The sequence below is a fragment of the Paroedura picta genome, chromosome 8 (assembly GCF_049243985.1).
Source record: "Paroedura picta isolate Pp20150507F chromosome 8, Ppicta_v3.0, whole genome shotgun sequence".
Lineage (NCBI taxonomy): Eukaryota > Metazoa > Chordata > Lepidosauria > Squamata > Gekkonidae > Paroedura > Paroedura picta.
In genome coordinates this window covers 34,430,876-34,445,809 of record NC_135376.1, presented here as the reverse complement: position 1 = coordinate 34,445,809, position 14,934 = coordinate 34,430,876, and the positions used below count along the sequence as shown (strand labels likewise).

General features: G+C 43.1%; 1 protein-coding gene across 1 annotated transcript in view; it reads right to left on the bottom strand.

The window, feature by feature from the left end:
- Window positions 1–6,671: 6,671 nt before the first annotated feature.
- LOC143843224 (vesicle-associated membrane protein 2-like) overlaps window positions 6,672–14,934 on the bottom strand; it is a 36,912-nt gene continuing 28,649 nt past the window's right edge. Inside the window, exon 5 of the mRNA XM_077348962.1 lies at window positions 6,672–13,922. Within this exon, the coding sequence (XP_077205077.1) occupies window positions 13,906–13,922 (17 nt within the window). The 3' untranslated portion in view covers window positions 6,672–13,905. The remainder of the gene's footprint in view (window positions 13,923–14,934) is intronic.

Here is a 14,934-nt window from a genome sequence, read left to right as displayed (position 1 = left end):
GCACGTTGGGCATAATCATGTGAAGCCTGCTGAATGGCAAAGCATGAGAAATAATGGTGACTCACCGGCACTACACACTTCTCGAGTTCTCTCAAATGTTTCTGGGTGCTTTTCACATGTCTTGCACTCCTCACTCACTGCTGGAAACGGGAGAAGAGAGAGCAAGACACTTTCGTCTTGTTTCACTTTGGCCTCCCTACCACTGTCACCATCCAATCCCCTCCCGGCATGGCTGATTGACACATGAACTTCTGGCAACTGTCAACTTAAAAAAAAATAGATTTATTTGTTTAAATGAATCTTCATAGAGGCACAGACAATCATAGCTGAGATGCGTGCCTGCCTATTTGTTCCTTCAGGTGGTTCTCCATTTTTTTTAATGAACTTCCCATCCAAGGAAGAGGGGAGAAGGAGGTGGGTGCGAGGGCAGGACATTGGAGATGGATGTAGTGCTTCTTCGCCTCCATACATTTCTTTTGTGGGTGGCCTGCAAGTTGTGCGCGGGGGGATAGCACTTTTTAGGTTGGGGATCACACTTTTTGGGATTCATGAACTCACACTTTAAAATGGTGGATGTAGTGAGCATTTTGCTGGCCAGATGCAAGAGGTTGGTGACGTCATGCGGAGGAGCCAGAAAATAGCATCTTCACAGGGTAAACATGACGGTAAATTTATGGCATGCAGAAAAGCCCTCAGTTATGCATTTGGAAATATTTATGTTACAATTTGTTGGATAAACACTGTAAATTAAAGTAAAATCTCAATAAAATCAAAGTCAATTCTAATCACCTTCTTAAAGAAAAATTTATTAGCACAAATATCCACGTTACAAATATATACAGTAGCCTTGAAAAATGTACCACCACTTTCAAAAGTCACTTTTCACAAAAAGTACAATAATATCAAATTTTTGTAAACATTGCCACTAGTTTTCACATCAAAAATGTTGAACAAAATTATTTGCATGCACTGTGCACTATAGAAATTAATTTTTTCGCTGACCTTCTTGAGCAAAATTGTTGGTCTCTGGCAGTTTCTCTCAGTGGCTTTGTTAAGACACAATGGCTGGAATGTTTTGTAGAGGCATAACAATCATCACAGTTTCTCCCACATAACACAGGGTACAAAATGAAAGATACCTTTTTTAGTGTGAAGGTGGTTTACAGATAGTATCAAATGGATGACAAATGCTGGCCATTAATGTAGTGTACTTTCAAGTTCCATTCATCAGCCCAGTGAAACAAATGGTTTGAATCTTTCTCATGGAATTCAATTGGATTTTAAAGCACTTAGCTTGGCTAAAATTGGGGTGAAAGTTGGCCACTATGCCTGGAACATATGTCCCTATTCAGAAGGAATCAGGTAAGAATTGTAGGACACAAGTATGCATTAATCACAAGCAAGCAGGAAACTGTTTTGGTCATTTCTGTTTCAACCCTGTTTGACAGCTAGAATTTCTCTGCCTACAGATTATTAAAGAATTTCTGGGTTACTGCAAGATGCTTGAAAAAAAGAGAGAGAAAAGCTTCACCGCTGTACTGTACTGACGTATCTGTACTGTACTGTACTGACCTCGCTTGAAACATCTGGTACATTTAATAAATATACAGTCATCCTGAGTCTGTGGTAGAAACTAAAGGGGACAGTAATCACCAATTTCCCAAGTGGTTTCACAGGGAAAAGTCAAACCCTACCTGTAGGGAGAACATTCCTCTCCATTTGGGACTGGATTTAGATCTCAAAAAGAAAGTTTATATGTCCAAATCTATTTTGATGTGTCCATTTGTGTGCCAATTTCACACTGGTTTACTAATACACTGAGGGGGGGGGGCAGTATCCTGTAGTGCACATTCCTATGTCTGCATAGGCCTAGACCAGAAGCAACAGGAATAGGCAAATCAGGACAGCTAGTTCCATGGCATGCCCAAAGTTCAGTCAATTGAGTCATCAATGATATTTCAACACAAAGATAACTTTGCCTCTTTCACTGCGGTGATACAGGTAAGGCGGGATAAGTTGAGTTGATGTGAGAGGAGTACATTTGTTTTGGAAACAATCACACTCTGAAACAAACCAATATGCTTGCTCTTCAAAGCACTTCGAGATACCTCAAATGGCTGGTTGTACCATCTGGTGCCACCCTCTTTTTCCCTTTTCCTTATCAAACTGCCAGAGGCCCTTCCTTTCCATATATGGAAAGGGACTTCCAAGAAGCTAGGCAGAGGTAAGAATATATGACTGACAGCTCTGATCTGTCAATAAGGTACGTAACAAATTAATGAAGGCTATTAATTAGTACTTTGGTAGATTGTTCTTCCAATCACTAGGATTCTTGGGAGGACGAGCTGTTAAGATACCCTCAGGGATTGTAGCTGCTACAGCCCATCCATGGCAAACTGTTGTTGTAACTGCTCAAAATGTTGCAGCTGTCTTGTTTTAGAAGTCCTGTCACTGGAATCATCATCTTCTGCCCCTGAAGATGCTTTTTTTGCCAACAAAACAATAGTGACTAATGGGAAATGAATAGTTATTCTTTCAGTCAATGTTACCACTATCAACAGCTAAAGAAACCTCGCAGTGACGTCTTGTGATGCTGTAAATTAATACTCTCATTACCTTTGTAGACTCAAATATTGATCTTCTGGGGGGGGGACAAGAACTGTGTTGTTTTTGCACAACAGTTTATGGCCTATGAAATCTGGCTTGAAGGAAATAATGCTCTTAGGTCTTTCAAGCTCTTTATGCAATGCCCTCTTGAAATCCTTTTGAATACTGCATGTGAAGTTGATTGCTTAATAGGCTGCTGATCTGGTGGGTTATAAGCATTCACTCTCTCTCTCTGGGATAAGAATATCTGGGAAAAAGGCACTATTGCAATTTCTTTGCCATTGCCACACTATTTTATAGGTAACTCGGAGGGCTCAGATTAGACCGTTGCAGTTGCCCGTTCAATCCTTGGTAGGGTTAACATCATTCTGTTGAAGCTGGGGGATGGAGAAGGCACAGCTCTGCTTAGGGCAGCATTGTAAATCCTCCAAATTCAGACTCCTGCCATCTCTGGAAGACAGCTCTGTGCTCTGAATGAAAGGCATCAACTCCTGACTTCATGTATCTCCTTTTTTAAAACAGGAAATGCCTCTTTTTCTCTTCACAGTGCTGCAGGGATTGGTCTCCACAGTCTGAATGTATCTGCCTGTTCTGACTGCTGTAGGTCATGAGTGAGGCAAGACAATGACTGGACTACATGTCAGAAGTAATCTCATGCTGACTTAATTCTTGCCCAGAGAACTGTTAAGATTACTCATGTGTGTTTGTATGTGTGTGTGTGTGTGTGGGGGGGAAATGATGCCTCCCAAAAATAAGGGCATATGTCCCACCCATGCTGCCAAGTCAGTTCTTCCCTTGAATTAACTCCAGTTCCACCAGTACACATTACGCCTGTCAGAGGCAATAGTCAAATGAAGCCATCACGTTCAGAGATAGAAGATCACGTGCACTAGATGCGGGAGACAAACAACATGGAAGAGGTTTCTCTTCAAACTCTCCCTGTAGCCTCCCTGAAGGCATATGGATAGCTAGTGGTGCTAGTCTGGAAGGAGACATGAGTATCAAACAAGCCCAGGGCACAGGCAGGGAAGGGAGTCCACTCCTCATACTCCAAAACCTTAATGTTTCCTTCCATTAATTTACTCCCCAAACTATTTTACCTTTTGGACCTTCCACCCCACTTCAATTCCCTTCATTTAACCCAAAGCACTCATTTCCCTTCTGGAAAACAAACCATCCAGAAGATATACGTTGGCCTCTCCCCTATGTTCACTCAGAGCTCTTCTTCAGTGTAGCCCAGTCCTAACAGGAGCCCAAGCTTTTATACTTCCATCTCCTGTTCAAAGGAACTGGGACTCGGAGAAAACACCAAAACAAGTGTAGCCATGTAACAATGGTGTTTGTTGACCAGTCAGCAGCCAGCCACCTGACATTACACTCAACCCACCTCTCTTACTCGGTCTCCACCTAACATTTGCACAGCAGTTTTCCATGGTAGGAGCAGCTACAGGGTAACTGTCTTTGGTTTCAAAGCCCTGGGGTCTAGAAGAACACCAAAAGGAGGGGGAGAGACAGAAAGACGGTGGGTGACTGAATTTCCTTCCCCTTCAAGTGTTAGTTACTTGCACTGTGTACTCAGCACCTTAAACTAAAGTCAAGAGATACACGAGCCACTTGGAACCTACTGTCATTAACTCTAGTATATGTTTCCATAACTGACATGACCACTCCTCACAGAGTCTCTTGTGTGAGTCACTTCACAGGCTTTTAGTATTCTGCAGTGTCAGTAACCCTTAAGGAGATAGTTCAAAGCTCATAGTTCTTCATTTAGCACAAAATGGGTATCAGGATTGCACTGAAAAGGTTGGACCATGAAATAAACATTACTTCATTGCTTGCATGCACCTCCTATAGCACCTCCTCTTTTAAACAGAGGCTGGATAGCCATCTGGTGGGCCCATTATGCACGGCCACCGAAACTGCGATTTCGGGTCACATGGAAAACGCAGAGGGGGAAGAAGCGAAGCAAACCGCTTATGCACGGGACGGGACGCAACGGCCACAAAACCCAGACTAACTGATTATGCATGCGGCAACCCTGTCGCCGCTTCTGGTTGCGCCCCGGTCACCCGGTAGCTGCGCTTTCTTCCGTGTTCCGCTAACGCGGCTTTTTCGGCGGCATGCACCGAATCTGCAGGGGGTTGCAGCCGGCACCGTGCATTATCGGTGATTTTAGTCACCGCCATTCCACCCCGAATGTATGTTATCCCCCCCGTGCATAATGGGCCATGGAGGAGGCTGATTCTGTGCAGGTTCAAGTGGGTGGCTGGTTACAGTGGAAGAGAGATAGGGTTGTGAGTGTCCTGCATAGCCCGGGGGTTGGACTAGATGACCCAGGAGTAAAGTGACCAGGTTTTAACATTGGTAAAGTGGGCCACCATTGACCGGGGGGATTCTTGATGATCAAAATACAGCATTTTACATAAGGTTGCTTATGGAACGGGGCTGGGGAACAGAGAGGCTGATTAGATGTTTATATCAGGCCTGGCAAAATGGCACAAGTTCTGACGACAAGATAGGTAATAACTGCAAATCATATTCTTGTTTTATATAGCCTCCTGTTTCCTTTCAGGAAGGCTGTTCGGATCTAATGGCCTCTGAGATATCCCTGCTTCATTTTACCAGCAACATATGCACAGCTGTTAATAATGGCTCTTCTCCCAGCCATGCCACCTTCCAGGTACTAAGCTTTGCACTTACTTTTATCTGGAGAAATGGTGCACGTTAAAATTCATGACAGAATGAGGTCACTAAATGACTCACAGCCGCATAACTAGGTGTTTACAAAGGCACATGTAATTGGACTGCCACAGTTCGGCCTTTTCATTCACAGATGTGGCTTTTAAAATGTCATCTCAATGGGAAGCCGTAACCACCTTGAGTGACTTGGGTCCTTTTTGTATGTGCATGCTGCTGTCTATTATCGCAGTCACAAAAGGAAGATAAAGGCCCTGAGGCCCTGAGGTGCTGTAATGAATTGCAGAAAGGAAGTCCACTGAAGAAAACCTCTCAATGGAAAAGGGAGAGGGGGGAAATCAGGAAAAGTCATCTGGAGGGAAGTAAAGCTGGTGGGAGAATCCTAACCTGGGTTTTATGTGGTATCCGACAGTGTCAGCATCTGAAGACCTTGTTTTATTAAAATATAAGCATCTTGACTTGTCATTAAGTTGGGGGTTTCGGGGATGAGTTGTTGAGTCAGTAACAAAGCCAAGGTGAGGCAACTGGAATGGGATCTGCCCGGATCACTGAACTGGGCTTCAAAGTAAGCATCAAACCAAAAAGCAGTGCAATACCATATAGTGGTTTGAAAGTCACATTAGGAAATCTGAGTTCAAATTCACAAACAGCAACAAAGGTTATTATTTGACCATGTGCCAAACACTCAGACTCAGTTTAAAGAGGTGTGCTCTGACTACACTGTCCTGAGTTTCCTGGATGAATGAGGGGAGGAACATACAATATTTGCAAGACCATATTATTTCCAAAGTTTATTTAAAAATCCTTTTTTCTCCCAAAGTATCCAATGAATGAATTAATACTATTTGTTCAGTTTATTTTGTTAATTTCACTGGTGTCTGGTGGTCTGAGTTAGAAAGTTCAAGGAGGTCTCAGGGAAATATTCTTTAATGTTTGTCTTCTGCTATTTTTTCCTGTAAAAGATTGTAGGAATTAATATCCAAGTCTGCACCCATCTTCAAACCGCTCCTGTGGAGCGCTAGGAATAAAGTTGTAAGGGCAAGTGGAGAGGAGTTAGGGTGGGCCCTGTCCGGGATAAAAACTCAGAGGGGTGAATCAGGAGCCGCTTTGCGCGGCTCCCCATTGGCCACTTGGCCCTCGAGTGCCACTCGGAGGAGCAAATCAGGAGCCGCAAAGTGGCTCCCCATTGGCTACTTTGCCTGTCCTCCAAGGAGTGCACCGGGGAGTCCATTGGGAGACCTCACAGAGGTACTGCCGCAAGTCTCAGGTGGGTGGGTAGGGGGGGCCTGGCCTTCTCCCGGCCCCGGGAAGAGCCTCGACGCATCACAGACACGGCGAGGCTCTTCCCGGGGCCAGGAGAAGGCCGCAAGTCTTGGCCGGGTGGGTGGGGCCCGAGGGCTTGGGGGTCGCTGCTGGGGGGTAGGGGTGGCAGAGCCTGCCATGGGGAGCCTGCTCCCAGGGATGGCAGAAGCCTACGGTTCGCTGCCGAGGACGGCAGAAGCCTCTGGTTCGCTGGTGGGCTCCAGCTGCAACGAGGCCGCTGCCGGGGCCAGCACAAGCCTCCGGGTCACTGCCGGGGGGTGGGGGTGGCTGCTGCCTTTCTGCCGGCCCCGGAAGCGGGCTCGCTGAGGCGAGGCTGCTCCTGGGGCCAGCAGAAGGCTTTGGAATGCTGCTGGGGGATGGGGGTGGCCAGCAACCTTCTGTCAGCCCAGAAGCGGCCTCGCCACGGCGAGGCTGTTCCCAGGGACAGCAGAAGCCTCCGGGTTGCTGCCGGGGGGTGGGGGTGGTCGCTAGCTTTCTGCCGGCCCCGGGAGCATCCTTGGCACCTCACAGACGTGGCGACCCTGTGCCCGGGGCCACCAAACGCCCCCGGTCACGGCCAGGTGGCCCCGCCACCCCATCCCCCGGGAAGCCTTCACCCTGGGGACGGGGGGCCTAGCGCCCATTTTATTCCTTATTAAAATGCGCTTTAATTCTAGTTTAATGATAATCTGATAGCTGTTTATATGCTGCAGCTTCTGTTTTTAAAATTTATGCATCATTAATTTAAATGCCACCTCCTTAGCAGAAATCTAAATTATTTTCTGTGTTTTTGCTGCTTTATTGAAATTCTGGCAAAATTATTTTAATATAAAACATGTCTAACGTGCCTCGAAGTGTATTTTGCAGTATGCTACTATTTAAGATATAGCCACATTGGTTTTCAGTAGAACACCTAGATTCTAGGATAGCAGCACCCTAAGAGACCAGCAAGATTGAGAGAGGGTATGAACTTTCACGAGTGAAAGTGGTAGCTGACAAAGGGAACTTTGACTCTTGAAAGCTCACCCCTCCTCAAAATCTTGTTGGGATTTAAGATGCTACTGGACTAAAATTTAGCTACAATTTAAGACAGCTGTTGCTCAGAACATTTCCTTGAAAATAAAACATTGGTGTTGCCAGCTATTACATCATTTCAGATAACTTTTCCCCTTATTGTTGGAGTGGCTGGCAGTTGCTGGAAATATACTATATGCATCAGTTATACTACATATATCAGCTTTTTGGAATTTATAGTTGGGAGATCAGTAATGTAACTAACTAGAATGTCATCTCTGATTCATGTCTATCGCTACATATTATACAAAGATAAAATAAAGATTTGTTGCATAAAAAAACTGATGCGCTCCCTGATCTCTGCTGCAAGGTTAGAAATTACTAGGGGTCATTCTGCACAACGGGCAATGTTGCTAAATCTGAGCACTATTAAAAAGTGCTGCAATCAATAGTGGCAGGTCCCGGTAATGCACACAGCCGTTTCTATCGGAAAAAAAGGCTCTCCCACTAGCACTGTTTTCATAACGCACAAGTATCCGGTCTCGCTGAAATCGCAACAAAGGAGGCGATATTTTTCCGTGCTTCCTCCCACCCCTGACCATCAATCAAACAGAACAGCCAATTAACTGTTGTGTTCCTGCTTCCCTTTAAAAACTGTTTTTTAAAAACCCCAAAACACCTGTAGCAACACATATTTGTTCATTCGATGTATCAGAAAGTCCTTTTTCGCTGGCATAGGAGCTGGCATTTAATCGTTTACATGCTCTTAATGTTTAAAACAAAATTCCCCCCAGTGCAATTTCTGGCCAAAATTACGGGCAGTGTCGAACAGGGGGCTGTATTGTGCTTGGAAACTTTACAGACAATTACTTGTGGAGGGATTTCAGCCAAAGAAGCATTGCTTATTCATTGCTTTTCCTGGTTTAAGGGAAAAAATGGCGATCGTGATGCCAGAAGCTCGGGTGCGAGAGCTTAGGGAGGGATATGCTTGCAACCACTATATTGAGAGTGCACATGCCTTTTTCGGATGTTTTGCAGGTTGTTCTCAGGGGTCTAGCAGTTTTTTTTAGGGGGAATCCACTTTTGGTAAGACTTCAGCAACATTAACGCTGTGCAGAATGGCCCTAGGAAATGGGAAAACACTACAAGCCTTTGTACTGAATTCTGGGAGATGGCAATGTGGGAGGATAGAAAAATGGACGTTTACTATATCATGCATAAAAGGTTACTTGCAGCCTGACAAAACAATTTATTGAAAAATGGTCAGCATTTTCCTTCACACTCATGAACATCCTGATATTGGTAGACATACGTACTTAACAGTGAATTGGTTTTGGGTAGATACTGTTGCTAACTATTTGGAAACGTCAACAGGGTTTTTTTGCTTGTTTAAAATTTAGATTATAGCTAAATGCCTAGGGCCATTCTGCATGACTTAAATGTAGCCAAAGTCTTACCTTTCGTAAACGCTATTAATTCAATGTTCCGCATGTTGTTGTAAACAAACTGCAAAACTCCCGCTGAACTCCAGCAACAATCGGAATTTTATAGTGCTTAGGGGGAAATCCAGAAAAGTGGATTCCCCCTGAAAAAACCACTACACTTCTGAGCACAAGCCACAACACATCAGCGAAAGACATGTGCGTTCTCAAAATAGCGGTAGAAAGAATGTCCCTCCCTTGCTCTTGCCCCCGAGCTTCTGGAGATGCGATCGCCATTTCCCCCCCTTAAACTGGGGAAAGCAACGAATAAGCGAGGCTTCTCTGGCTGAAGTCCCTCCACAGAAGTGCTTAACAGTAAAACAAAGCTCCTTTCTGCAATTGTCTTTAAAGTTTCTGAGAATGATACAGCTCCCTGTTCGACACTGCCCGTAATTTCGGCCACAAATCGCGCCCAGGGAGGAGGATTTTTTTTACTTGAAGAGCATGGAAATGATTAAGTGCCAGCTCCTATGCCAGCAAAAAGGGTCTTTCTGAGACAATGATTGAACAAACATTTGTTGGGACTGGTGTGTTTGGGCTTTTAATAAACAGTTTTTAAAGGGAAAGGGGCTTTTTGGGAGCACGAACACAACAGTTCATTGGCTGTTCTGTTTGATTGACAGCCAGGGGCGGGAAGAAGTGCAGAAAAATATTGCTTCCTTTGTTGCAATTCCAGCGAGACTGGAAACCTGTGGGGAATTAATAGACTGCTCCTGGGACTTCAATATTCCACTAGAATTGAAGGTATGCGGAATGACAAAATTCCACTATTAAATATAGCGTTTCTGCATACTGCAAACATTTAGCAACATTGGTCATTGTGTGGAATGGCCTCTTGAGTTGTATTTTGTATGACTTACTTAGCAGTGCTTTAATATCCATGTTTGTTGGTTTATATGCATAATGTTCTTTTTGAGAAGCACCATCTTAATAATTCTATTTGGATTGCATCCAGGGAAAGACTCCTGCTAATGTAAGAGCTGGCAATTGTCACTACTTCCACCTTTCCACTACAGACCTCATGCTGCTAATGTGACTCCCCTATCCACTATGACTAGCATTTGGGGGAAATTTTGGATGGCTGAGGAATGATTGTATGGGTTGCTGATTTCATGAGTGTAGGCGGTTGGTGAGTGGATGGGCAGGAAGGGATGTGCCAGTGTATGTCTCCTGTGGGCCTTCCTTGTATACCCAGGAAACTGTTGATTGCCACTGAGGGATGGTACATGAATTTTCCCCAGGCCAGGCTGGATTCTGCAGATTTTTGATGGAGAGATCACTTGGGCATGAAATTAGGGTCACCATGGGTAGGCAGGTAGTTGTGAGTTCCTGCATTGTGCAGGGGGTTGGACGAGATGACCCTGGAGATCCCTTACAACTCTATGATTCTATGAATGAGAAAGAGAAGAAGGTCTTGTTTTACTGACAATGGAATCACTGGATCCAGTCTGACATTTGTTTATTTTTGTTTTACCTGGAAAACTCCTATTTTTTTAAAAAAAGAGAGAGAACTTGTTTGCAGAGTGGAAGATGTTGGGAAAGAGTAACTGTATATTTATTGCTGAGATATTGTCCAGATTCCCACATCCTGATCTAGAGGAACTTAATTGACTAGTTGGGGCAGGATGTGTCCATCGTCTACCAATATCAGGATTTTCATGAACATGGCAGAAAAATATGCCCATTCAGATGTGTGTTTGAATGCAGGTATCCCCCATCTGCATTGTATTACTGTAAGTGGGACATGTCTTCTACTCCAAGAAGTCCTGATTAGTGGAAATCCTATACACATTTACTTAGGAGTAAGTCTGATTGGACCACAGATGGTAGGATTTGACTAAGTGTGTAAAACTAGATCATGGGTGGAAGTCTCACCACACAGTGATGAGTGCCTGCCTGTTTCTATGAGCAGTAAAGATGTGTCACAAGCAGCTGCAAAGGAAGAGAACAATGGCTATGACCAGGAAAATATGAGGCAAGACAAGGGATCAACATATTCTCTACGAATCTATAATGCTTTGATCAGTGACAATATTTGGTGTGATTACAGCATAGCCAAAAGGCCCCTGCTCTTGAAGTTCCTGCCTTCAGAGGTGAGGAGGATAGCAACCAGAGCTAGGACTTTTTAAATAGTAGTGCCTTTCCTTCCTCTCAAGGCTTACCTGGTGCCTATGCTCTTCTCTTTCAGGAGGCAGGCCAAAAAATATTTCCTTTCCCCCAGGCTTTTAAATGAAGAGTTTGATCTTCTAACTTCAATTTTAAAGTCTGCTTTTAGTCTGAGAATTGTGTGGGGCTCATTTTAAGCCATTGATATTTGTAGTTTTAATGCTCTTCAGTGGTTGACACTTCAGTGGTTTTCAGTAGGCCCTTGCTAGTGGAAGAAAAAGTGAATTCATGTGGCAGAAACCATCTCGCAAATGTGGAACATGTTCATAGGATCCTAGCCCGTATATTTTTCTTCCTTCTGCCTTATATATTCAGGACATTTCAGGATAACTTCTTAACTAAGGAGGGTATAATGTGATTCTGTGGATGGGAATTATTTAATTTAAAAAAAAAACACAGAAGAGTCCATAACCCTGAAATCCTTTTCATACTTGTATACCAGGTAGACAAGCCTAGTATTCCATGTACTATTAACTGGGAAGGGTACAAGGCCTATCCTGCATGACACAGATGGAACTTTCCTGCATTGTTTGTGATTACATGACTAAAGGTGTTTAAAAATGAGGAGCCTTTGTGCAATGGTACATATGCTCTTTTGCATTTCATCTGAAGAACAAATAGAGCAGCTCATTAAATACGAGACCAGAAGAACAGCTTACCAAATGACCTTTCAATCTCATTAAGGCTGTAGGTATCTGCAGCTTTTTGTATTACACAGAATATGAAAATACAGACATTCGAGCACAACACATCACTAGACATATGCATATATTGTTACCTCCTTGCTTTTATCAATGCATAAATTTATAATTAACATGCCTGTTTGTGTATCTATTTTTTAAATTTCTCATCAAAGTTCATTGTAATGCAGTTTGAGGGTAGTATGCATTTACCATGTGCGGTAATAAACGTGTTGAGTTTCTGATAGAGATGCTGAGAGCATGTCCCCACTCAGCTATATGATCACTGGGTGACCTTTGGGGAAGAGAGCTTGAACAGAGTATCTCCTCACAGTGATTCTATCCTTTTCATTATTTACAATATGCTTTGTTGGTCACTGCAACAATGGATCCTTACTAGCAGGTCAAGGCTGCAGTGGGTGGTAATGTGGCAAACCTGAACTAATACAGCAGATGTAATGCTTAAACCCACCTTCCTGAGCCATGGTCCTAGCCTGAATGAGGGTTCCATGACCAGCTATTGGGGGAGGGGAAGAGCCATTTGGAGGCTCATACACAGAATTCACAGTATCTCTCCTAGTTTGTCTTTGGAAGTAACCAGTCAAACTTCCATGTGAGTGGATCTCCAGAACATTTTTGAAATTGTTATCTAGAAACCACCAAGATGGGCAGAAGTGAGTGTGTGTTCAGGTTGAGACCCTACCTGAACCTTCTATTTTCACTTCACCTTCAGAGCAATTATTTGTCCCTTCAGGGGAAACAAACTGGCAGTGCTGCCAAGTGATACCCAAAGTTTTGTTGGCTAACCCTAATCCAGCCCAAATATTATCGGACGTGACTTGCTCAGATGGATTAACCATCAGGGGGACAAGGACTCTGGGAATTTCGTCTGCATACTCCCCCCCCCCCTGCACACACTGTAATAAAAATGAGCTAGTGATTACCTATGTTTCACAAATAAGTTACAGCTTGTCCCTACAGTATGGCAGTATCATTTCCCTTGCCAGTTTAATTCAGAAGCTCACACATGCAAATTTTCACAACAAAAATTCCAGCAGAAACCATCCAAACTCCAGAGTATGTTTTTCAGACTAAGACGTTAGATGGATTGCCACTTTAATTTTAAGCAAGAGCTGGCCTTCAAAGGAATTTTAACACTCTTAAAAACGGTGCCTTTTCCCTCAATTATGTCCCAACATTGCACAAGGAATGTCTTAGGATTTGTTTTAATATAAAGGTTTTTGTCTTTGATAACATATGGTCATTGTTTCCTTACCTTTACAGACCACCACTAAGCAGGCCTTTATGGAAGGAAGTCCCATTCAGTCAATGAGGCTTACTCCCAGGAAAATGTTTTTAAGATTGCAGCTCTAGTTTATCCAATAAAATTTGAGAAATAGATCCTTTCTTAAAAATGAAGTTTCCAGTGTTAATGATATAAAACCCTTTTGTAGGTTGTGAATATAAAAGTGGACTCACAAAATGTCCCATAGTTCTGGGCCTTCCTGTGCATAGTGGGAGCTCAGCTTTATTGAAGATCACCCTCTCATTGATACAGATAGATTTGGTGGCCTAAGTACAAGAATCTACAGTTGGAAATTATGGCCTCTGCATTGTTGACTGAAGCCTATCTGGCATTTCCTTGAAACCCAAGTTCTATATGACTTAGAAAAGTTCAAAATTATTGTTTTTCAAGGATGACAGTTTTTAAAGGTCAGCATGGGCACGTTTTAAGACACAGTGATAGAACAATGTGTGGAACTAGTTGGCAGTATTCAGCTGGCACAGTTTCTTATAGAAACAACATAATACCAAAACACACTACATTGAATTCTTACATACTGTTGCAGGCTCACAGCCCCAAGACATGAGGAATTAAAAAGCAGGTTTCATTGGGAGGGGTTATCAGAAACAGGTCACTTGAACAAAGTCACACAGAACCTTTTGTCCTCAGCGGTTCAGGTGCAGAAATAAACTGGAAGAAAGAAAAAGGGAAAAACAGTTCCATATTGTGGCCAGAGAAATCAGCTGGTTTCCAAATACATCCACAGCTTAGTTGCATCAACTAATCCAAGAAGATTTTTGGGAGTCTGAAGAGTCATTTTCACTAGGTCCTGTAATATAACTAAATTGTGTCTGTCAGAATTTGACCTAAGTTTCCTTTTAAAACTTATCAGGCAAAACAACATTTTTTTGCTAGGCAATTTCCCCCCAAATGACAAACAGGAAATAACAAAATAACAAAATCCAAAAGGGGGCAACTAGAACTGGAACCACAAAAACCCAACTAGTAACAGTTGGGACTTTGAAAGGCTGAATGTCTATATTATTGTTAAAATTATATTACTTTTATTGTGCACCATTTTTAAAAATAACTTTAGGAAATAAAAACATATATCCAGCTTTTAAAAAGTTGTTTTGAAAATTGTGCACAATAAAAGTTATATAATTTTAACAATAATACAGACATTCAACCTTTGATGGTCCTATTACTAGTTGGGTTCTTAGAATTGAAATGTCTTATGTATGTTTAACCTGTCCGTAAAACCCAATGTTTCCCTCTAACTGTCAAAGCCACAGTCTGTTTCAGTGTATTAGGAAACTGGGGGAGGGGCAGTGTTCCTTCTAAACTGTGCAACTAAGTGGTGACTCATTAACACAGGAAGCCCCACTCAGCAGCAACCTGGAGCCCTGGAGTTCTCCCCCATCAACCCCCCCTCCACTTTTTATTATTAGAAGGTTTATTGCCTTCCCCTCCCTAATATAGGATTGGAGCAGCTAACATCCATAATGGATATGCAAAGTAAGTATCAAAACATTTAACAATAGTTCTAAAATAGTTCTAAAACATTTAACAATAGTTCTAAAAACCTTAAAGGCCTCCTTAGTGCCCTAGATCAGAACTGGGGGCAAGCAGGGGGCACCTACACTTTGCTGGGGGCAAGCAGGGGGCGCCTACACTTCATTCCCTATTGGTCCTCCAAGCC